This window comes from Bacillus rossius, assembly GCF_032445375.1.
Source record: "Bacillus rossius redtenbacheri isolate Brsri chromosome 4 unlocalized genomic scaffold, Brsri_v3 Brsri_v3_scf4_1, whole genome shotgun sequence".
Taxonomy (NCBI): Eukaryota; Metazoa; Arthropoda; class Insecta; order Phasmatodea; family Bacillidae; genus Bacillus; species Bacillus rossius.
The window spans coordinates 23722570-23748160 of NW_026962010.1; the positions used below are offsets into that span (position 1 = coordinate 23722570).

Below are 25591 nucleotides of genomic sequence, written 5' to 3' on the forward strand. Positions count from 1 at the left end.
ATACCGCAAGTTCTTTTACAAACATAATATTTATTACATAATTTCTATTTTACTACAGGATCACCTGCGAAGGTTAGCAATCTTACAAACATTTAGGTCCGCATAGGTGTGAAATGACTTATTCTTAGCTCAAATCGGTTTATACAAGACAGAGTCCAACCAGATCCTTTACGGACATAGTCCTCCTCTTCTTGACAGAGTTTCTGGATACCTTGTTTAACAGTTTGCTTGACATCGTTAGAACTGTAAATTACTGCAGCCTATGTCTTGAATGCACACTTCTTCACTTTGTCATCGAATGGATAAGGCTTTCCATATATACAGTCCAACCACAAGTTATATTTCAAAGGTCCGTTTGTTGCTACGTCATCAGTAAGCTGATTGATTATGTCCTGTCTGATATCATCAAGAAAATTACAAATGTCCTTCGACTCACTTAACGTACTTGGATAATAGTAGTCTTTCAATGTTCCACGAAATGCAGACTGCGCCAAGTAGAAGCCATTATCGTTCACTTGTAATGCTCCGATCACAGTCTTAGGTTTATTTTCATGTTCAGATGCCACAGTAATCGGTTGCTGCACATCGGTTTTTTTACTTGTACACTCACGAGTCACCAATCTAAACTCAGGAGTCGTAATTGCTGCAGGTAGGTTTGCAGTAGGCGCACGGACTTCACCTTTACAGTTTATCGCATGTCGGCGCAAATTATCAATTCGACTAAACCATTTATGACACTCGTCACAGCGAAACTTAATGCGAGAAGGATTCTTCGTACATTTACTCCTCTAATGTCTTCGTAGATCATGTGCAAATGCAAACGTCATGTCGCAGTAGCCACAAGGATGCCTAGTTAAAGACAAACCCGAACCAGATGTCGCTGTTACTGCAACTGTACCATTTCCAGACATACTCTTATGCACATCAATGCATCGTTGTTGTATAGAAACCTTTACTTTCTGCCGCACTGCAGGACATTTACATGTCTCCAAGTGATGCTTCAAATTAGCATTTCTTGTAAATTGCTTGCGACACTTAATACAACCAAACATTTTACGATAAGGGTTCTTGGCACATTCTCTCTTCTCGTGTCGACGAGCATTACTGTCGTTTGAGAAAATCTTGTCACAGTAACGACATCATGATCGTTAGTTGTTGACGATTCGCCATCCATTGAAGTCTCCATCGAGGGCGAAACAACGTTCGTTGAGGGTTCCTGTACAGCCAGCACTACCGGCATTAAAGTCTCTTCTTTTGGTGGTATCACGTCTGTTGAAATCTCCACCAATGTTGACGTCGTCGTTGCCAACGAGATCTGCTCCTTCTCCGTCGTAGCTGTCGTCAAGGTTCCCGTAGTCGATGGTACTACCTCCATCGAGTTCGACGTTAAAGTCGGTAAAGATGCCATCGAGTTCGCAAGAAAAGGTAATTACGAAACTTATGCACCAGAAGAAACAAACTAGGTAATTCTTACACCACCGTCGCCAGTAACAAACTGAGCGTCCTGCTGTCTAGGACTCGCTTATATACATGCACCGTATAGAATAATACGTTATCAAACAAAGAACCATCTACAATAATACTAGAGTCAAAACAACATTAAAAATAGAAGGACAATCAACGAAAAGGCAGCACATTTGGAAGCACCGACAACGAAAAGGCAGCACATTTGGAAGCACCGACAACGAAAAGGCAGCACATTTGGAAGCACCGACAACGAAAAGGCAGCACATTTGGAAGCACCGACAACGAAAAGGCAGCACATTTGGAAGCACCGACAACGAAAAGGCAGCACATTTGTAAGCACCGACAGCGAAAAGGCAGCACATTTGGAAGCACCGACAACGAAAAGGCAGCACATTTGGAAGCACCGACAACGAAAATGCAGCACATTTGGAAGCACCGACAACGAAAAGGCAGCACATTTGGAAGCACCGACAACGAAAAGGCAGCACATTTGGAAGCACCGACAACGTAAAGGCAGCACATTTGGAAGCTCCATCAACAAACAAAAAAAAGGCAAAAAGGAAGCACAAGTTACGAGATCTAAGTCTTAGTTAGAAATCAGAATACAAGAAATAAAAACATTAAATTCTTATAATTAAAATTATTTATTTTATTTCTTTACATTATACAAATGCAAGTAAAACAAACCATTATTGTATGAAGCCAGCATTCCTCAGTTCCATGAGTATGAATGATATTTCTTTGATGCACGAATAGTTTCCTGCTCAAAGCATTGCTGAAGTCTTCAGCATAACTGGTTTATCTATAGTTGGTTGTTAATGTTATGCGAACGAAAGCCCAATGCCGTGGTGTGTATAACCTGTCCGTTTTCCAAAGTAATTAGTTTCATATAAATTTTTACCACAATTTTACGAAGAACGCTGTTTACAAGTTATCCATGGATCTTTGTTTGTTTACTGTTATCTTCGTAAATTAACTAATAATGATTTCACGCACATTAAGCAAAAATCCATAAGTATAATCTTAAGTTTCCGCAAAAACATTTAAAAACTTGTTAAGTCAACAGTATGAACACCCTCCTTCCTTACACCTCCCTGTTTGTCTTGTTTACAACGGAGCACAGATTTCAGAAGTTAAAATACAGCGTAGTTTTATTTAACATTCAGTGATCTATAATTGCGAAGAACTGTACGTTTATGTCATGTAATTTCTTCGTAGAAAGGTTCGTTGAACCGGCTGTACTCTCTAACGGTGCACACACAATGCGCAGTCGCACAGCAGCGGTGACCACAGGAATGCCGGGTGTTTAGCACCCTGACTGCAGCCCACACGAGACGGCGATGAAGCAGCTTCCTCGCTAATGAGGCCACGAGTAGCAGAGCTGCATTCCAGGGGCTAATGTGCCCCGTCCTCTGGCGCCACCTCGCCAGCGAGAATGCCAGAGGGGGCGATGGGGTAGGGTAATAGCTGGAATACAAGGTATGGGGTTTCGCTGCTACGTTTATAAAAAAAAACAAATTAAGGGACTAAATGCTACAAATCATTTACACAACTCCATTCTCTGGTGGCCATCGTTACGGTCATCGCTGACTCACTGACACTGTAACGCCAGAGATACGTATACCTTGGAGACAAGCCTAGCTGGATGAAGCACAAATATAAGCCTATTCCATAGAGATTTATATAAAATAGAAAAAGGACGTGTAATAATAGAGTAATATTTAAAATACAGGTACATAAGTGGAACACGCATAAATTATTAAAATAAAGTTAATGTTATATTTATTATTTTTCTACAGGTGTCTTTTCGTGCACGTTTTTATTTGTTATTGTTTATCAAGTAAAATTCATTTACAACCATAGGGCAAGTAAAACCGGTTAAGAATTATTTAAGAGAATAAGACATGTGAGTATTATGTTTCAATCAAATAAATTATGGTAAAAATTGTCCAAAAAATTTAATTTTGCATTTTGGTCCAATCAAGGTGTTCCGTAGTGAGCATGCATACAACCAAATGTAAAAAGCAAACATAACCCTATTCTGTACAATAAAAGGCTCTGAAAAATTACTTATTCAGCGGAAACCAACGACAGTCCATATTTTCAGCAAAAATAACCATTATCCCTAGTATTAAATAATTATCATATTTACGTATGCTATCCTATAAATGTTGAGTAAGCTTAATATAAAATATATTTTGTTTAGTAGTTGGTTCAAAATAATACACTTGCATCAACAATCAAACAATAAAGAATGTTATTTTAAATTTTTAACACTCTGACAAATGTTATATAGAAAAAAATAGTCCAAAATCATTGAACTATCAAGCCAAAACGTTTAACGAAATAAGCAATGAATAGTGAATAAAACTTCAAAGGAATGTGAGGAAAATTTATATGTAGCACAATCTATGTTTCAAATTATTCAAATACCAATGAGAAAAGAAAGGACATTTTCAGCTTTTCCTGAAATATCCCACATTAAGAAAATGTTTATTCTTATCAAGAGTCTTCAAATAATTTAATACTTTAAAATTTATTTCACAAATAAATAATAATGTTATGTTTAATATGCTGTGGCACATAGTTAACTCAATAAAGAAGCCCTGTTTCTAAAACTCCTCTGTGACACACTAGTCCTGATGACCGCCTATCCTATGTGACACCTCGTTCTGCTGACCGCCATTCCTCTGTGACACCTCGTTCTGCTGACCGCTGCTCCTCTGTGACACGTCTTTCTGCTGACCACCGCTCCTCTGTGACACCTCTTTCTTCTGACCGCTGCTCCTCTGTGACACCTCGTTCTGCTAACCGCTGCTCCTCTGTGACACCTCGTTCTGCTGACCGCTGCTCCTCTGTGACACCTCGTTCTGCTGACCGCTGCTCCTCTGTGACACCTAATTCTGCTGACCGCTACTCCTCTGTGACACCTAGTTCTGCTGACCGCTCCTCCTCTGTGACACCTCGTTCTGCTGACCGCTGCTCCTCTGTGACACCAAGTTCTGCTGACCGCTGCTCCTCTGTGACACCTCGTTCTGCTGACCGCTGCTCCTCTGTGACACCTAGTTCTGCTGACCGCTGCTCCTCTGTGACACCTAGTTCTGCTGACCGCTCCTCCTCTGTGACACCTCGTTCTGCTGACCGCTCCTCCTCTGTGACACCTCGTTCTGCTGACCGCTGCTCCTCTGTGACACCTCGTTCTGCTGACCGCTGCTCCTCTGTGACACCTCTTTCTGCTGACCGCTGCTCCCTTGTGACACCTAGTTCTGCTGACCGCTGCTCCTCTGTGACACCTCTTTCTGCTGACCGCTGCTCTCCTGTGACACCTTGTTCTGCTGACCGCTGCTCCCCTGTGACACCTCGTTCTGCTGACCGCTGCTCCTCTGTGACACCTCTTTCTGCTGACCGCTGCTCCCCTGTGACACCTAGTTCTGCTGACCGCTGCTCCTCTGTGACACCTCGTTCTGCTGACCGCTCCTCCTCTGTGACACTTTGTTCTGCTGACCGCTGCTCCTCTGTGACACCTAATTCTGCTGACCGCTCCTCCTCTGTGACACCTCGTTCTGCTGACCGATGCTCCTCTGTGACACCTAGTTCTGCTGACCGATGCTCCTCTGTGACACCTAGTTCTGCTGACCGCTGCTCCTCTGTGACACCTAGTTCTGCTGACCGCTGCTCCTCTGTGACACCTCGTTCTGCTGACCGCTGCTCCTTGTGACACCTCGTTCTGCTGACCGCTGCTCCTCTGTGACACCTCGTTCGGCTGACCGCTGCTCCTCTGTGACACATAGTTCTGCTGACCGCTGCTCCTCTGTGACACCTCGTTCTGCTGACTGCTGCTCCTCTGTGACACCTCGTTCTGCTGACCGCTGCTCCTCTGTGACACCTCGTTCTGCTGACCGCTGCTCCTCTGTGACACCTCGTTCTGCTGACCGCTGCTCCTCTGTGACACCTAATTCTGCTGACCGCTACTCCTCTGTGACACCTCGTTCTGCTGACCGCTGCTCCTCTGTGACACCTAGTTCTGCTGACCGCTGCTCCTCTGTGACACCTAGTTCTGCTGACCACTGCTCTTCTGTGACACCTCGTTCTGCTGACCGCTGCTCCTCTGTGACACCTCGTTCTGCTGACCGCTGCTCCTCTGTGACACCTAATTCTGCTGACCGCTCCTTCTCTGTGACACCTCGTTCTGCTGACCGCTGCTCCTCTTTGACACCTCGTTCTGCTGACCGCTGCACCTCTGTGACACCTCGTTCTGCTGACCGTTGCTCCTCTGTGACACCTCGTTCTGCTGACCGCTGCTCCGCTGTGACACCTTATTCTGCTGACCGCTCCTCCTCTGTGACACCTCGTTCTGCAGACCGCTGCTCTTCTGTGACACTTAGTTCTGCTGACCGCTGCTCCTCTGTGACACCTCGTTCTGCTGACCGCTGCTCCTCTGTGACACCTCGTTCTGCTGACCACTGCTCCTCTTTGACACCTTGTTCTGCTGACCGCTGCTCCTCTGTGACACCTTATTCTGCTGACCGCTGCTCCACTGTGTTACCTCGTTCTGCTGACCGTTGCTCCTCTGTGACACCTCGTTCTGCTGACCGCTGCTCCGCTGTGACACCTTATTCTGCTGACCGCTCCTCCTCTGTGACACCTTGTTCTGCTGACCGCTGCTCCTCTGTGACACCTTATTCTGCTGACCGCTGCTCCTCTGTGACATCTCGTTCTGCTGACTGCTGCTCCTCTGTGACACCTAGTTCTGCTGACCGCTCCTCCTCTGTGACACCTCGTTCTGCTGACCGCTCCTCCTCTGTGACACCTCGTTCTGCTGACCGCTGCTCCTCTGTGACACCTAGTTCTGCTGACCGCTGCTCCTCTGTGACACCTAGTTCTGCTGACCGCTCCTCCTCTGTGACACCTCGTTCTGCTGACCGCTCCTCCTCTGTGACACCTCGTTCTGCTGACCGCTGCTCCTCTGTGACACCTCGTTCTGCTGACCGCTGCTCCTCTGTGACACCTCTTTCTGCTGACCGCTGCTCCCTTGTGACACCTAGTTCTGCTGACCGCTGCTCCTCTGTGACACCTCTTTCTGCTGACCGCTGCTCTCCTGTGACACCTTGTTCTGCTGACCGCTGCTCCCCTGTGACACCTCGTTCTGCTGACCGCTGCTCCTCTGTGACACCTCTTTCTGCTGACCGCTGCTCCCCTGTGACACCTAGTTCTGCTGACCGCTCCTCCTCTGTGACACCTCGTTCTGCTGACCGCTACTCCTCTGTGACACCTAGTTCTGCTGACCGCTGCTTCTCTGTGACACCTCGTTCTGCTGACCGCTCCTCCTCTGTGACACTTTGTTCTGCTGACCGCTGCTCCTCTGTGACACCTAATTCTGCTGACCGCTCCTCCTCTGTGACACCTCGTTCTGCTGACCGATGCTCCTCTGTGACACCTAGTTCTGCTGACCGATGCTCCTCTGTGACACCTAGTTCTGCTGACCGCTGCTCCTCTGTGACACCTAGTTCTGCTGACCGCTGCTCCTCTGTGACACTTCGTTCTGCTGACCGCTGCTCCTTGTGACACCTCGTTCTGCTGACCGCTGCTCCTCTGTGACACCTCGTTCGGCTGACCGCTGCTCCTCTGTGACACATAGTTCTGCTGACCGCTGCTCCTCTGTGACACCTCGTTCTGCTGACTGCTGCTCCTCTGTGACACCTCGTTCTGCTGACCGCTGCTCCTATGTGACACCTCGTTCTGCTGACCGCTGCTCCTCTGTGACACCTCGTTCTGCTGACCGCTGCTCCTCTGTGACACCTAATTCTGCTGACCGCTACTCCTCTGTGACACCTCGTTCTGCTGACCGCTGCTCCTCTGTGACACCTAGTTCTGCTGACCGCTGCTCCTCTGTGACACCTAGTTCTGCTGACCGCTGCTCTTCTGTGACACCTCGTTCTGCTGACCGCTGCTCCTCTGTGACACCTCGTTCTGCTGACCGCTGCTCCTCTGTGACACCTAATTCTGCTGACCGCTCCTTCTCTGTGACACCTCGTTCTGCTGACCGCTGCTCCTCTTTGACACCTCGTTCTGCTGACCGCTGCTCCTCTGTGACACCTCGTTCTGCTGACCGTTGCTCCTCTGTGACACCTCGTTCTGCTGACCGCTGCTCCGCTGTGACACCTTATTCTGCTGACCGCTCCTCCTCTGTGACACCTCGTTCTGCAGACCGCTGCTCTTCTGTGACACTTAGTTCTGCTGACCGCTGCTCCTCTGTGACACCTCGTTCTGCTGACCGCTGCTCCTCTGTGACACCTCGTTCTGCTGACCACTGCTCCTCTTTGACACCTTGTTCTGCTGACCGCTGCTCCTCTGTGACACCTTATTCTGCTGACCGCTCCTCCTCTGTGACACCTCGTTCTGCTGACAGCTGCTCCTCTGTGACACCTAGTTCTTCTGACCGCTGCTCCTCTGTGACACCTAGTTCTGCTGACCGCTGCTCCTCTGTGACACCTCGTTCTGCTGACCGCTGCTCCTCTGTGACACCTCTTTCTGCTGACCGCTGCTCCCCTGTGACACCTAGTTCTGCTGACCGCTCCTCCTCTGTGACACCTCGTTCTGCTGACCGCTGCTCCTCTGTGTTACACCTAGTTCTGCAGACCGCTCCTCCTCTGTGACACCTCGTTCTGCTGACCGCTGCTCTACTGTGACACCTCGTTCTGCTGACCGCTGCTCCTCTGTGACACCTCGTTCTGCTGACCGCTGCTCCTCTGTGACACCTAGTTCTGCTGACCGCTCCTTCTCTGTGACACCTCGTTCTGCTGACCGCTCCTCCTCTGTGACACCTCGTTCTGCTGACCGCTGCTCCTCTGTGACACCTCGTTCTGCTGACCGCTGCTCCTCTGTGACACCTCTTTCTGCTGACCGCTGCTCCCCTGTGACACCTAGTTCTGCTGACCGCTCCTCCTCTGTGACACCTTGTTCTGCTGACCGCTGCTCCTCTGTGACACCTAGTTCTGCTGACTGCTTCTCCTCTGTGACACCTCGTTCTGCTGACCGCTGCTCCTCTGTGACACCTAGTTCTGCTGACCGCTGCTCCTCTGTGACACCTCGTTCTGCTGACCGCTGCTCCTTTGTGACACCTCGTTCTGTTGACCGCTGCTCCTCTGTGACACCTAGTTCTGCTGACCGCTGCTCCTCTGTGACACCTAGTTCTGCTGACCGCTCCTCCTCTGTGACACCTCGTTCTGCTGACCGCTCCTCCTCTGTGACACCTCGTTCTGCTGACCGCTGCTCCTCTGTGACACCTCGTTCTGCTGACCGCTGCTCCTCTGTGACACCTCTTTCTGCTGACCGCTGCTCCCCTGTGACACCTAGTTCTGCTGACCACTGCTCCTCTGTGACACCTCTTTCTGCTGACCGCTGCTCCCCTGTGACACCTAGTTCTGCTGACCGCTGCTCCCCTGTGACACCTCGTTCTGCTGACCGCTGCTCCTCTGTGACACCTCTTTCTGCTGACCGCTGCTCCCCTGTGACACCTAGTTCTGCTGACCGCTCCTCCTCTGTGACACCTCGTTCTGCTGACCGCTGCTCCTCTGTGACACCTCGTTCTGCTGACCACCGTTCCTCTAAGACACTCTTCTATCTAACTGTCGTTACTCTGCGACTCAATAGTCGTGCTTAATGCCAGTCATATGTGACACTCTTTTACTTCTGACTGCCACATTCCATTGAACACTCTGTTCCTGCTGACCGCTGCTCCTTGTGGACACATTTAGCTGTAGGCACTGAGTCCACCTCCCAGCTGCTCTCTGCTATACATCTTGTATCTGTGTTTGTCATTGTATAGTTTTATCGTTCAATTTTATAATTTACTAGATAATGCCCGGCATGCGTTGCAATGCCTCAATCAATTTTTTTTTTTGTAATTTTTTAAACGTATACTAAGCATCTCTCTTTATCTCTCTAATTCTCTATCTCTCTATGTATATCTCTATAACACTCTCTATCTTTCTATTTATATCTCTATCTCTCTATATATCTTTCTAGCGGACCCGACAGACATTGTCCTGCCCAAATGTACTTTTTGTGAGATATGGATATGGCGGTAAGTATTTCTACGCTGGACATTTTGTATCTTCTCATTATACATACCCCTCCTCTTGGGCACGCCACTGCCGTTACCAAAAACCTTTCCCATGTTTACGCAGAAGGCAACAACAATGCAAAAGCCCTGTTTCGGAATATTTTGTGGTGTTCATATCCTTGTTGACAACAGCAATTGTTTGCTTAATTTTGTGTGTTTTTTGTCTTTTTTTGAGTATTTTTATTTATTTATTTTATTTATTAGTTTTTCTTCAAACAGAAAAAGTTCTTAGCAATGGCGTATGTCCAAAAACTTACATCAAGTAATGCAAAAGCCCGTTGCCATGGAGGCTAATTATCAACAATGCTTAGTTTTTTTTTGCTTTTAAAGCGTGTATTTTTAGTTTTTCTTAACTCAGAATCGAGATAAAATATCCAATTGTGAATCTAAACCATCCTCGAATCCCCGTGAACTCACACACAAAATTTCATCAAAATCGCGTACAAACAGACATACAGAAAAACTACTGTTTTATTATAGTAAGATAGATAAATTATTCTTACATGTTCGCATCCATGCAGTATATGAAAAATCAGCATGCATAGCCCCACACCTATAACTATACGTATCTGTTGCCCACGACTTTTTCCGCATGGAATTTTGTATTATCTTGCACAATTTAGAAATTTAAACATTATAACATAACAGTTGATACAGTTGTAGTAGTTTTCTTATGTTCACAAATGATAATTTTTCTCACCTCTATTTCAGTCTTTGCAATAAAAATATGTTACTACCTAAATTTTGAGTAAATATGTTTCTACTTTCAAATGTAATGACGGGAAGACACTTCATAAAATGTCTTTGTAAACCACATTTACTGTTTTTTTCCGTCTTGAGCTAGAATGTAAAGATTGTCTGCATTACTGACCCGCGAGCAAGCTACATACATTTCAGAGAGAGAGAGAGTGAGAGAAAGACACCTATTGAATGTCTATCTAACTAATTTTTTTTATGAGAGCATATTTTCATTAAATAAATCATGAAATCATTCAACGATAAAAGCTGTTTATTTAATTAAGCGGACGGGTTCGCCCCAAGGAGAAAATTGACGCGGAGAGACCTCGTGGACATAGAGAAATTACACACACTCACTATTTGTGTGGCTATGAAACATGATTTTTTTCTGCAATTTAATTTGTAATATACAAAAAGGGTATTGAAAATTGAAACAAATATGGCGACACTATAAACTGTCAGGATCTTTATTTTTTTCTTACTCTCTACTTAGTTCCTTACAATAGCAAAACTTAATGGTTTCTAATAATGCGTTGCAATTTTTGCTTTTAAAGCGTGTTTTTTTTAGTTTTCATTAACTCAGAATCGAGATAAAATATCCAATTGTGAATCTAAACCATCCTCACTATTTGTGTGGCTATGAAACATGATTTTTTTTCTGCAATTAAAATTGTAATATACAAAAAGGGTATTGAAAATTGAAACAAATATGGCGACGCTATAAACTGTTAGGAACTTTATTTTTTTCTTACTCTCTACTTAGTTCCTTACAATAGCAAAACTTAATGGCTTCTAATAATGCGTTGCAATTTTTGCTTTTAAAGCGTGTTTTTTTTTTTTAGTTTTTCTTAACTCAGAATCGAGATAAAATATCCAATTGTGAATCTAAACCATCCTCGAATCCCCGTGAACTCACACACAAAATTTCATCAAAATCGGTCCAGCCGTCTAGGAGGAGTTCAGTGACATACACACGCACACAAGAAATATATATATAAAGATTTCTTGTTTCTTTTTTTAAGTGAAGTATTTCTTCTAACCAACGCTGGGGGTCACGTACCCTTTTTATGATGATAAGAAAAATATCAAATTCTCGTCTTACTCCACACTTCAATAAATTTATGCCTTTCGGGAATATGAAATATTATAAGTTATATTAACAACAGCATGGCATTAAAATCTAAGCTTAAGTGTATCTTTTTAATTGACAGGATTTTCAATAAATAATGAAAAAACACATTTTTTATCTTAAAAAAACAATTATTTTTTTTACGAATGTGTTTTACGACAAAAATACTTACAATCAGTTCAACGCTATACACTACACGATTACATTCTCCTATATCGTATATAATTTGTTTAAATTTTAACCATCATGAATATAAACATTCCACAGTATACCGATGTTTTTATATTTGTATTGATAAATGACATGGGCCTTGCTTACTCCTGTGGGAGCGCGGTGGGGAAGTTTTGGGCCTGGGTTGGCAGCTACGGGGCGAGGTGCCTGATCACCGCCGTCTCTACCCGGTGATCACGCATCACCAGCACAGTCATATAGCCAGGTCTGGCAAAGTCCTATACTTTACCTTGGCGCGTCTCGTCCGCTTAGTGAAGTTCGAGGTGGCCTGCGAACTAACGGTGTAGGAGTAGTGGAACACACATATTATATTTGTGTTAAATGGGAGTTTCGTATATAATATATTATTTCTAATTTTGACTAAATTTTTTAACAATATTTCTCCTTATTACTATATTTCATTCATTTGTATTCTTGGTAAATGTCTATTAGGTACTAATGCTTTAACAATTTTCTCCGCATTTGTCAGTTAAGTTTAAGGGGTGAGAGAGAATGCCTCGTTCTTGTATGTGTCTAGTTGTATTGAAGGTTACAGCTTAAAACTGTCAAGTTTCATTTCGGTTTTACAATTACCTAACGACTCGGCTCAAAGAAAAAAAATACCAAGATGTAATACTAAGACAATAAGGATTAGAAATCTTACTTTGATTAAAAATAATTACTGAATTAAAAATCACATTTAAAAGAACAACACTTGCTAAAAGATTAAAATGTATAGCAAACAAATATTCTTGGTTTGTATACGCAATTTACATTAAAAAAAACCTTTCTTATGGGAGATTCGAGTTTTTTTTTGGGTGGGCATTCTCAGCACGCAAATTTTTAACTGAGAATTGCGGAAAACTTACAAGTTATTGCTATTCATTTAACCCCAAAAATCTTCCCAAAAATTAATAAATCCTAAAGTGTAACCGAAGCTTAAAACTATACATAATTTGAAAATAATGTTCCCACTTTCAAAAAAAACTCCCATTAAACACAATGTTAATGTGTTCAACGACTACTAGCGCCGTTAGCTTCACTGTACCGACGAGACACGCCAAGGCAAAGTATAGGACGTTGCCAGACCTGGCTATATGACCGTGATCACCAGGCGCGACGGGGCCCGGGTGTGCAGACAGAGGTCTGCCGACTGGCTGATGACTCAGTGCGGATAGGACCCACGCACATGCCAGACGCCGCAGTGAGTTATAACAGCCCTCCTTGAGAGCTGATTGGGTCACGTCGCGCCCATTCATATCCTTACCTCACCGGAGACCGTCTTTGGTCAGCCGCAAATCCAGCGCATAATCTCATAATGCTAATGCAGGGTGATTCTGGATTCGGCCGACAGGTTTATCACGACAAGATAAGAGGAAAACATGTTGACGACTAAGGTCTTAAATGCTTTCCAAGGGGTTCTATACGTCTTTGATGTTAGAGCTGAACGACATTTTTATTGTAAATTAACATTAATGAAAATGTTTTGGTGCATTAACCCATCGCTCTTAGCCATTAGGCCCTACCACCCCGGGCCCCCATAGGTGTGGAAACATACGCCGTTTACACAATCGGGAAAGCCTCTAAAGAGTCGGCTATGACGAGAGGTTGAGGCCACCCCTCCCCGCCTCATCACTCAGCTAACCAGACAGTTAGCTGTGTCCTTAGCCCTTAGACCATATCATCACTGCGGGCGCCTACCCCGATCTGGGACTCCCCAGTCACCCAGAGTACCCGTGGTCCGGTGGAGGACTACCCACCCTCTCCTAGCTGTCCAGGCTAGTACCGGAGCTGTGTCGTCAGCTGTTCACAGCGCTAGGTAACACTCCGAGCTTGCTCCAAGCGATGGGAGCACCACCAAGAGCGAGACCTACACAGCGGGGATCCATTCACACCACGTATCAACCCACACTGCTACCAACTTTTAGTGTTGTATAGAACTAACGATTAGTGCCATTGTCAATGAAGATGGAGGACCTCGGATTGCTTGGTCTCTTCCCGACCACGTGTCCCGAGGACCAGGTTGCAGCCGATTTAAGACCTGGGTGCATTTGGCCACGCCAGCGGGTTTTCAGTAGCCTTAAACGCAGGCCTGGGCTTTTCAAAGTGAGACAGAGAAGGTATTTAAGGCTTTACACTGAGCATTTGTATTATGTTTTATTTACGAAGCTTTACAACAACCGCAAATTTTGTCACTGTCATAAATTATAAAATGTTTTTACTAAAATAATTGGAGGTAGTAACACGTGACAAAAAATTTGGGATATAAAGATGTTTTCCCCAATAAATTCAATGAAATAATTTTACAAAAGTCACATTTGTTAATTTACAACCTGATTTAAAAAAAGGTACGTAATTGGTTTTTTAAATTAAAAAAAATTCGAGTCAAAATAATTGTATTAAGAAAGTAAAATTATAGTTTCTTCACAAGCCACATTTAAATAAAATGTTTCTAATGTAGCTTTGAATGTGAATGACTATCTGATGTTGGTACAGACGAATCTTTAGTGTACTATAAGCGCATCGCAGTTGCTGTCTAGTGATAGGCCCTTGCCCCGGGCGACACTCGAAGAGAACGAAATCTGGGGTTTCAAAACTGTGCTCCGGGAAACGATAGTATCGATCGGCAGATATGGTCGATCTGAAGACTCGTTCCGGGTACGCCCCCGGCACCGGGAGGCGAGGCTCCGGCCAGGGTAATCTAATCGATACCCGCGCGGGAAGTGGGCGTAACTGGTCTAGTTGGTCCGAAAGGGTTTTGGAAGATACCACACTAACCGTCAAGTTTTTGCACTTGTCTACACGTTTAGTGGGATACATGCATTACGTACGATAAATAAATTTTATTTGGTTTCCGCTGAAAAAAAATTCGGTACCTTTACAAAATATTCCTTTGGAAACCAGTTCCCAAGAAATAGTTGGGTAGTACTACAACGAAAGATATTATAAAATTTGTACATGGATATGGTTTATTTTGCATATATGAAGTACATTTTTCTAGATACTTAGAAAAATTGCGCTAATTTTTTTTAAATTGATGTTTCTTTAAAGTATAATATTTTTTTAAGCTATAGAATATAATATTGAATATTTGGTGTTAAGACTTTATATATTGTTTTAAACATATTAATATATGGAGTTAATACTGAAGAGTTAATCAGGGATCGGTTTACAAATAACCATTACCAATGTAGGTAATGGGACAACACAAAGCATAAATGCCCCAAACTCAGTATAAATGCGAACACTGTGTTATAGTGAAACATTTTGTTTACGTAAATGTACAAATTTAAATATATGAGCAATATCACACGAATATTTATTTCAATTTACAAAACAGTTACAGTAAAAAAATTACAATGTTGTCTAAAACGTGGATTTTTATTAATTCGTCTAAGAAGTTAAAGTTTTCGCCAGCGTTGTTCAGGCCCGACTCGCTTATGCAAACACTAATGACACGATAAGTGAATTCAAGTTCTATTAGCTAACTTCGACCTCAAATTACCAAGTAATGCATCTCTCATTATCTTGCTCATAGAAAACTCTATCCGTGCCTTAGCACACGTAGTGTGTATTTAAATTTTTACTCAACATTTTACACGGTAATGATGGTGGAAAAAGCGAAAAAGTTAATTATTTATAAAGTCACAGATGTTAACATTACCAATATACAGTTTGTAATAGCGTAAAAATATTAGTGGTATATGTTGTGGTCCAAGCAAACATAATATTACCTTCTTTTAATAAGTAAAAGTGACTATTTAAAAAGGTATGCAGTTAAAAATTTATAATAAATAATTTTTTATATATGGATAAGCTGCCGAAGCTGATACGAAAACGGTTTGTTAAAATTATGGCTTATAGTAATGTAAACGGATTTAGCCAACTCCAGCAGTGACTACAAAAATAAAACCACGTTCATTCGAGTAATTTGTTTGTGGACAGGAAAAAAGGCATTATAATCCCTCCTTCAGAACAGTGGGTCAGTAAGACTAGGTTAAAAGTGGGAATACGCTAAATAAAAACATGTATTTTTAAATAAAGTCGAGCTTATACATTATTTTCATTCGAGGAATCAGTGTCAAACTGTACAAACTTAAAACAGAATAATGAAATATTATTTTGTTCTGAGAAACCGTTTGGGAGTGTCGGCATATCGCTCGTTTCCCTGATTGGAGGAGGGAGCGAGACTTGTGAAGGTGCTCGGGACCCGACAAGTCCCTCTGGTCGCTTCAAGTGGAGCTGCCGCAAAGTCCTCGGAGGACTTCTGATTGTTTTAACTCGCGAGCGAACTGAGAGCTGGGGCAGGTGCGTCGCTGGGCTTTACGGCACAATTACGGTAATCGTCAATCAGTGTAAACCCCTTGAATAGCTGCCGATAGCTTGAAAGAGTCCCTCGGTCGGAAGGCCAGACGGCCGACGTTATTAAACTGAACACTGGAGAGAATGTACAGTTTTCCGGCACGGCTCGACTACTGAAGAGTCTTGCTTGCGGACTCGTGCTTCTTGCAAGAAGGCGGAAGGCCACGGTTACTTGTTCAACAAGTTACTAATTGCACCGTCGAGATTCAAACCGAGTCACTTCTGAAATAAAACACGCATCTGTGAATAACAAGGTGCTTCTCCCAAGATATTCTGGTGTTTCAGATGGATATTTCTCACCTGTAACGTCCCCTAACAACACTTATGTCTTCCAGTTTCTATTTCGGTTAATCCCTGTGGACGTACTTCACTGCAATATTCCAAATGGGAGCGCAAGGAAATACGTCTTGTAGTTGTGCAGCAGCTAAGCTCGAGCTGGCTTTGTAAGGAATGTTCTAGAACATTTAACGGCCGCGTTGTCCGGAAGTAAGTGGCCTCGTAGTGAGGCTTGCAGATACATTTCTGGGCGTTCGAGTCCGTTGGTTGGATGGGTATACCAACACCCGGACTCAGAGCGAAGGAGGAAAAGCTATGCACGACGGTGCCACCCGCCATCGCCAGTGACGTCACGCTAACCGCCTCGCCTTTAACAACGAGTATTGACTTATGCGTCTCAGAGGGTAAGCCACATCGTCTTCATAACTTTGTATGTTGGTTGGTGTTCAATTTGACGTCTCCAGCGAGTTGAAAGAACAACTCGTTTTACGTGTTGCAGTTGGAACTTGAAGTACGAATCATTTATTAACGCGGCAGGGTGGCAGCGATTATGAGGTTTGTTTATGGCAGATATTTGGTTATAATAACAGAACTCGTAATCAAAGGAAAAAACTATTCCACGACCTTATTTGTGTCCGCCATTTCAAGATAAAGGCAATTTCTCCCAGAAAGTAATTTTCGACGACCAGTAGGATTTAAGGGACTTGTGTTACAAGCTCTGGTGTTTTGCTAAGCCTGAGACGGCCAGGTACCAGGACGAGGTAGCCAGCTTGGAAAAGAGCAGTCGTGAGCGAGTTCACGAAGTCGGCGAGTGGACCAAGGCGCTCGTGATAACAACACTGCAGCGTGTACGCTGGTCGTGGAGTCGAGTAGCTTGGAGTCTAGCGAGTGGCCGAGTGGGACTACCCGCCGTACTGACTACGCTCCAACCAGTACGCCACTCGTGGGGACTACTCGTTTCATTGAAGGACATTTAAATCCCTTTAGTTGTGGGGTGTTACTTAATTGTTCTTCTGTGAAGCCGACTATCCGATTGGCATTTTTAATATTTTTTTTGTAATTATAAAATAAGTTTGTTAATACTTTCAAATAAACTTTGTTATGAGCTATTTGTGCCATAATATATTTTCAGATTATTATTTTTTTTTGATTCTTTGTGATTTCGGTTGTTCTGTTGTTTTGTTGATTCGTAGTTGTTGATGGAAAACGGTAGTAATTAGTATTAAGAATTTTATTGAGTTCCGTTTTAAAAAAAATTAGCTTCCGGGCGTTTAATGTTAAGAGAGAACACTTTGTTTCATGAGACACATTTAAATAATTGTTGTAATATTGGCTGATTGTTGTTAAGGCTCTCTTAATGTTTATTCACAGCCTGTATTGTATTATGATTCTTAAAGTTTATATTTTTATGTTTAAGGGCGGGTTCCTAGATATTACTAAGCGATTCACAAATCAGTTCAAAAGTGATGTACGCTTCAAGCGAGAACGCATATTGTGTACTCAAATTTGTAAAATCAATTTAAATTAATACTTGCCAATAAGTTACCATTGTTACTGAAACGCTCGCGTTTTCTTAATTTTAACTGGTGAATGAATGGCCCAATAAATTACAATACCATCATTATAATTATAAATTACATGTTCTTTTTTCGAACACAGACAGGAGAAGAAGAATTGTGAGATTTTCTGCATTGGCTATGGGTCGTTTTATAGCAAGATACAATATATTCAAGGAAATATTTGTAATAAAATTAGCTTTATAATTCTTAACTGCTGTACGGAACATTACAAAAAATTCCAGGTAAAAGAAAAACTAATGTTTAAGCTTGTTACGAAATTACTATTTTTTTAATTGAAAATTAATTCATAAAGATTTAACACATATTTGTAAAGCGTTAATAAAACGGTAAATTTGTTGTATTATTTGCATTTCCAGAGTTATAATAGTTTTATATAATCCAAGACTTTATAAATATTTGCAGTATTTAAATCACTCAGACTTTAAATAAGAAACCTGCTTTGTGCAACAGGCTTCAGGTGATCTCTGATCCGCAGAGAGCTACATCGCTCAGCGACCAGCTAGTCGCGAGCATATGGATTGCCACTCGCTCACTAGCTATGACGTGTAGACAAACGTGTTTGTGGCATTTTCCTTTTTTTCTGCATCATAATAGAGCCTGTAACACACAAGCTATATCTGCTCTGGGCCCTGAAAAACTGTACAGAAAATATGTTTACATGTACATGTATGTATCGCTTCTGAAATTTAACCTCTTAAATGCTGCGGCACAATGTACAGTATTCTGATGAAACGGAACGGGTAAAATGTACGTAGCTTACGCACAGACTAATATAACGAGGCATGTGTAGCATTAAAATCTTTTACTTCTTGACAAAAGCTCTCTAGATTCGAGTCACTGTAGAACCTGGCTTATATTCTCGGCGGGTAAAACGCAACAGACCTTCCTGCGAGCCAGGATGTTTACTCTAAGTGCTGATGTTATTTCGTTAATGTTCCTCTTAAGTCTAATTTAAAAATTTCATCTTTACATCATGAACTCACAACTAATTTTTTTACTTACTTATAATGCAAAATTAAAAAAATAAACATGTGAGTATTTCAGTACTCGCCAAAGATGTGTAAGATCTAACCTCGGTAACAAGTAAACTCACGTGTTCACATGTAGCAAAAACACTTATAATACAAACCTTAGAAACGAAATTTAACGTAATTTTAACTTTAAAATGTAGCTTGAAAAATTTATCCGAAAAAATGTGTTTTCAACTATATTTGTTGAAGCGAAAAACACATAGTTTCCGCACCCGCCGCTAGAATTCGTTTGCCAGACCAGCTACAACAAATATTGAATCATTTAATTAGCAGACCAAAATTTTAAACTATATAATGAAACGGCTCTAACAAAAGCAAAAAAAAAAATTTCGAAAAGATACTTAACCCTGGCTTTTAAGCGGTTTCTAACGATTTTATTAAAATAATGCCTATTTTCGCTAAATTCATGAAAAAGTTAATACTTCATTCGATGAGGCGAAGTGAGTTAACAAGCCTACATAAGGAACAAGCTCATATGATTTGGCAGCGAACCAGAAGTGGCCTGATGTAAGCTACGTTTCGGTCGTTTGCAAAAACCCTCTCTGATTTCCCACAGCCAGCTCTCTGGCTAACCTCGTGAGTACGAATGTTCTTGTTCGATTTCTCACAGTTTTAAGAAGGCATACATATTTGATATTTATTTCGTCGCTACGGTTTCTGAGTGTCCCTGTACATGAAACGCCCATCTGAACCAAACTTTAACACAGTGGTAAGTCATCGGTTCAATCCCAATCCCAGACTAATATTTGCCGGGATATTTTTGGTTATTTTTTGGTGGAATCGCAATGTGGGGATTTTATAATTAAAATTATTTTTCATAGTAGTTCTCTTAGGTTTTAAGAATATTTATGATTAATATTTTTTAAACCCGAGAGTTAAACCCCTTGGAAGAGTAACTTAACATCGCTTAAACTAAAACAAAACTGATAGTAAGTACTATAAGAAGTAAAACTGATAAGAATTTGGACTCAGTTGGTCTATACCGTTTTCGCCTAACCGTGCATAAATAATCTTAGAATGAAACGCACGATTTAAAAAAAATTAGAATTTTTTAGGTCGACAGCTTCTTAAATAATATTAAACATTTTTTACGTTGCAATGGCATATTTACTGTCACGTTTTGTATGTATTATCAATTTTTATAGATAAAAAGCTAAATGAGTTATTTTTAGTACAGTTTAATGGTATAAAAATTAATGTGCTGAATAAAAAAACTATAGAGAAAAATCAATTTGTTTTCATATTAGAAATAAAAAATTAAAATAGATATGTTGACCACCCATTGCCTTGGCTAATGGCCAGTTGCACCATTCTGCTTTTAGATTCGCGGTCCAATTATCTTCGCTCTAGAATAATTTAGAAATCACTCCTATAAACTTGCCGCCAACACATACTGGGGTTATATGATCTTCACTCTAGTAAACTGGATTTAATAAGTATTCAGTATGTCGAATAAATGTTAGATGCAATTCTATTGGTGAGCTTGAAACGATTTAAAGTCGCTACATAATCGACTGTGCCATGGCAAGCAAACGGTAAATTCGTTTACTACAATATTAAAGCTCATGCGTTCTTAGACAAGTCTCTTTTCATGATAAGTAACGACTGAAAAACACATATGGTAATAAAACAAGCGTTTGAAATTTGAATATGTTTCCTTAAAAAAGCTTATATTTAACATGAATGAAATTACAAACACAGCAACAGAATTATTATTAACGCTTTAAACTTTAATAATCAGCTATCCAAACACTTTAAAAATGGATAGTACATGTGGAGTGTTGTTGTATCGCCAGAAATAGCAGGATTTTTATACATGTTGAATATATTACCTAAAACTTTGTAAAACATTCCCTTATATTTGAGTACGATTCAGTAATAACCCACATAGTCCGAACCATTTCCGGAAATGTCTGCCCTCTCGTTCTCGATTCTAGATCATCGTTATGAACAGCAGTCACTCTGTTCATCTCGAAGTTCCGAATGGTCTTCGTTCAGCACAGTGGTGCTACAGAATATAATGCCGAACCATGAGCAAATCAGTTTATGAAACAAGGTAACGCTTGAACTCGTATAGTGTATCTGGCCTTATGAGATTTTCACATTCAGTTATAAGAATGAAATGTTTTTTATATTTATTTTTACATAACAAAATATATCACTTAAGCGGGTCAGATTGAAGAAATTTTTCGAGTAAATTAAACGTGTTAAATAAACAACTGTATCCTCCAATCAGAAGTTAGTAATTTCATTTTCTCAATATTTATATCATAAATTACTTTGCGTTGTTTAGAAAAAACTCATGCACAAAAAATATATATAATATATAATACTTTTATTATACATCGCTTATGAATGACGTCCATATTAATTTAAAACATTTTTAATATGGATATAAATATCATGGTCAAAATAACTACATATATTTATTGTGCATAACGTATACCTTACCTAAATACAAAATATGTGAAATATTCGCTATTAAATAAATAATATATGTATAAACATCTTGCATGATAGTCGATGACCCAGTAACCCCGTGCTTGTACCGGCGAAAGCCGTTATTTAAGTACGTGACGGTAGTTATCAGCGCCGCCACGCATTCCCGAGTGGCGCCAGGCTCGCTACCACAAAGTCCCGGTACTGCGGCTAGCATGTGTGGAATGCTGGGGTGTGGTTTTAACAGAGCACCGCATGTTGACGTAGCGTCGCACCTTCAAAGCATTCCCCTAGTGTAAGTATGTCACAACTTAATGTTTTTCGAACTACGTCAAATACAGCAAACAACAAACTTTTTAAAAGGAACTTCGTTTGTTATATCTTTATATTTTATAAAGAACTTGACGTGCAAATTTTCATAATAGAATTAAAGTATAATAAATTGTTCTGGAAATAGCACTTACAGCTGTTTTTTTTTATACAATTTACTCGTATGTTACTCGAAATATAAACTAAGTACCATTTTATACGAACCAAGTTTCATTAATTAATCAATCATCCTTGCTACAAGCAAGGACTCAGTACAAGAGAGCTGCCCATTTGAATAAATAAAATTCATTATTATTACGCCTGCCATAGGAAAAATTTCTAGAATTCCAAATGACAGATTTTTTCTACAATCCAAATAGCATCCAGGATAAAATTTAAAGGTCACCAGATGTCAATATCACAAGTCAAGGTCAAACGTCAAGGTTATTCAAAATTTTGCTGTGACTTCAAAATCCAAGTTAGAGAACCCCCGGTTGTTGCTCCACATTAAGGACTCTGCCGCCGGAGGAACCGCTTATAATGTAAGTACTACTGACCGTGTGTAAACCCACAGTCTTCTTCAAGTTACAAAGACACCCGCTAATTGCTAAGAACCATGGCATTTATTTTTGACGTTATACTACACACCATAGTTTTTAATAGCTTTAAACAATACAATTTCGTAACATTCAATTACTTTCGCCTAAAAATTCCGTATTTAAAATACATGTTACAATTATATTAAATTTTGTAGCTTGTTAATATTGACATACCGTCAGTTGGGGTAACATTGGCCCTTTGAGGGTAACTTTGGCCCAAGACAAAAAGAATGTTAAACCATGTTACAACTCTTCCAAATAGTTATTAGATGTGACGATACATATGTAACATATAAATATTATGTATGCAATGACATTCGTCATTTTTTTAAGGAAAAGCGTGCAAAATTGTTATCGAGTTTGGAATTTAACTTTATATTTGTATAAAGAAAAAATAATCGATGTAAACAAACATAAACTCTTCTTTAAAAATGTACACACATATATTCATGTATTTCTGATTCATCACTTTGATTCTGCTTGTACAATATAAATTTATTATAATTTTAAAAAATGTATGCTTTACTAATGAAAAATATCAAATAACGAATAGAGATATGTATTGAAAGTTATTATAGCAATAAATATATAAAATATAAATTATAATATATTTTACATTAACTTAAGTGTTAAAATAAAATAATATGTTATAATGTTATTTTAAAAAAATCCCAGTGACACTCAACCTCTGAGCTAAGTAGACTCAATGACATTTTGTAGGAAAATATAGAATTAGAAATTATTATAATCCAATGATTATAACTTATTGTAAAAATGTAATTAAATGTTTTTGTTAATATAAAAGTTCATAAAAAAGAATTCATAATAATTTGGCTGTCACAAATATTAATTTGAGCTACCAGTACGCTTCGTGCTTCTCCCGATGTTCATGTACACGTAAATGTACAGGTTAATGACACCTCACGGGGTCAGCTGTCTGGACGACTTCAGCTCGTGGGAAACGCGCATGCGCTTTATTTAGACTTCATCATATTAAACTTCCGTCCTTGGTGTGAGTGCAGTTGGTTGCATTTCCGGTGCTTTATAAAATTACGCGTCAACAAACCTTAAAAAGTAAATATATATACATATTAAAAAACCCAGTAAAAATAATTTCATAATTCCTTCAATTTCTGTAAATGTTTTGAAGGGAGTCATTTAAACTTTATTACATCATTCATTTCCCTGGAGTGTAATTAGACGACTGCCGTGTTTAGCGTTGAACACAGAAAAGGTCTAGTACCTCCATACTGGCTAATTGAATGCGGTCGACCGTGAAATGCGGTATTCTTCAGCGGGAAGAGCTGGAGATATTTTCCCTGAAGAATGACGTTATTTAATTTGCTGAGCGTAGATGAGTTGTCTGACATTGCGTAGCCAGAAAGCATTTTAAATTAAATGTTACGAAACGAATCTCAACCGTTAAGCAAACGTATTCTTCAAGATGGCTGCATTGGAAATATTGACTGAGGATAACATGTCATTCTCTAGTTAAATGTATTGTTTTAAGAAAAATGGGACATGATTTTGACAAGTTATAGGTTTACAAATGTAATGGTCCTAGAGCGCATTCTTCAAAAATGTTTACGTGGGATGGCATAATGGACAGTTATGCAAATAATGGACAAAAATTTCAAAATGTATTTTGACCAATATTTATGTAGTCTTAGAAACTACAACGTTCCATCTCTGTATTTTCTAAGCCTCCGAGCTCAATCATAGCCTCCAAGAATCTAAGAAATCCCAAAATTGGTAGGAATTGAGTTTTTATGGGCTGAATACAACGTTAGGCGCCAGCTACATCGATGATATAGTAACGTGACTAATATCCACTAGATAATAAATTTTGAATATGAGTATTGTTGCCGATGAGAATTTTTTTTTCATAAAAAAAACACATGAATATGCTCTGGCTGTTACATAAAAATAATCATCCACCTTTTCCTTAATATTATTGGCGAACTTTTATACTTAGTTTCCATAGAAATTCCATAGATAATTATTTTTGGGATAAAATAAATTGTCAATTATTGCAGGTGACTATAATCAGTACCTATTAAAAATCATTATGGATTTCAAACGAATTTTTTTTTAGTGCGAAGAAGTATTTTAATCTTTAATTTAATAAAATTACTTGAAACGTAAGTATATTAAGCATAATGAACACATGGACCTTCATTCCACCTCGTTCCTCTCCACAAGGTTGTTTACGTTAATGTATTTAAGAGTACTCTTGCACATAAAAACCCTTATATCATCTAAAAATGAAAAGGATCAGCGAGTGACTAACCACCTGGCCAACAGAGTTTTCGCTACAAAATAATTTTCATTTGTTTATGCTCTGTAAAAATTCAAAATATCTTTGTGGCTTTTACATGATATCAATATTTTAAGATTTATGCAACGTATATTATTTTCTAACTTAATTAAGTGAACTTCAATCACTTTACATAATAATATTTATCTAATAATTCAACGCAATGTTTTTGAAGTTAAAAAGTTTCTCTTCAGTTTAAGAGGGTAAAGAAGGGGGGGGGGGGGGGTGAGAGAGAAAGTTGCTATTGTAAGAAAACCAATTATTCTAACATTATTTACCTCAGGGTACAAAGCCGAAAATCTCTCAAGCATGTTTTTTGGGCCATAAAACATTGGGCTGTGGAAGCAAATTTCAAAGTCTAAAAATAAACTTCCTTAATCTTACAGTTTACCTAAATGCATTGCCCGATTTACGAAAGCTAAACGTTATTTGTGCAAAAACATACAAGGCACATTGGTTATAAAAATATTCAAGAGATTTTTAAAATTAATAACATTCAATATATGATTTTAAATACTTCAAACTTGGTTTATTTTCCAACACACAGCAAATAAGTGTAACTTCTTGATTATACAATACAAGTATTCCTAGAGTAAAAACATTTGAGAAAAGTGACCGGCATACAAAACTTCTATTTGATACAGATTTCTAGCCATAATTGGTGTTTGTGGTGAACGGATGCTGGGAATCTCCCAATTTTGTCATATTAAATTTTCTAATTTTTATTATTTCTCTTAAATACGTAACTTATTGCATGAGAATACAACATAGGTATGACGATTCATTAAACTTTTTATTAAATGTTATAACAGCTCACATTACTTTTATATTTATCATTGGATATCGTTCTTTTTTGCTTTCCAAGTTAAGTTTTCGCATCACTTGCAGTACTTGACCTACATTTTCTTAACGTCTGATTAAATTTTATTATTGTGTACATTTGGCTCATAAAAGCGATAACCCTCTATATGTATGAAGTCACATACCGTAAAATAATAAACAATTTTCT

At 40.1% G+C, this 25591-nt stretch overlaps 1 protein-coding gene across 1 annotated transcript; it reads right to left on the reverse strand.

Moving 5' to 3' along the window:
• Positions 1-4100: 4100 nt before the first annotated feature.
• Positions 4101-11887, reverse strand: LOC134541553 (uncharacterized). Its single transcript, XM_063385066.1, has 11 exons — positions 11858-11887; positions 8669-8744; positions 8207-8315; positions 7743-7876; positions 6754-6862; positions 6358-6425; positions 6160-6268; positions 6014-6128; positions 4742-4817; positions 4544-4652; positions 4101-4248 (listed from the first exon to the last, which is right to left on the reverse strand). The coding sequence occupies exons 1-11, from the start codon at positions 11885-11887 to the stop codon at positions 4101-4103; spliced, it is 1083 nt and encodes a 360-aa protein (XP_063241136.1).
• Positions 11888-25591: the final 13704 nt, after the last annotated feature.

Bases quoted from the DNA above. Each gene is read 5' to 3' on its own strand.
- LOC134541553 (XM_063385066.1), bottom strand. From the start codon at position 11,887: ATGACTGTGCTGGTGATGCGTGATCACCGG. The intron at 8,745-11,857 runs GTAGAGACGGCG...GAGGTGTCACAG, and splicing joins TGGTGATGCGTGATCACCGG to AGGAGCAGCGGTCAGCAGAA. The intron at 4,249-4,543 runs GTCAGCAGAACT...ACAGAGGAGCAG, and splicing joins GGTGTCACAGAGGAGCAGCG to CGGTCAGAAGAAAGAGGTGT.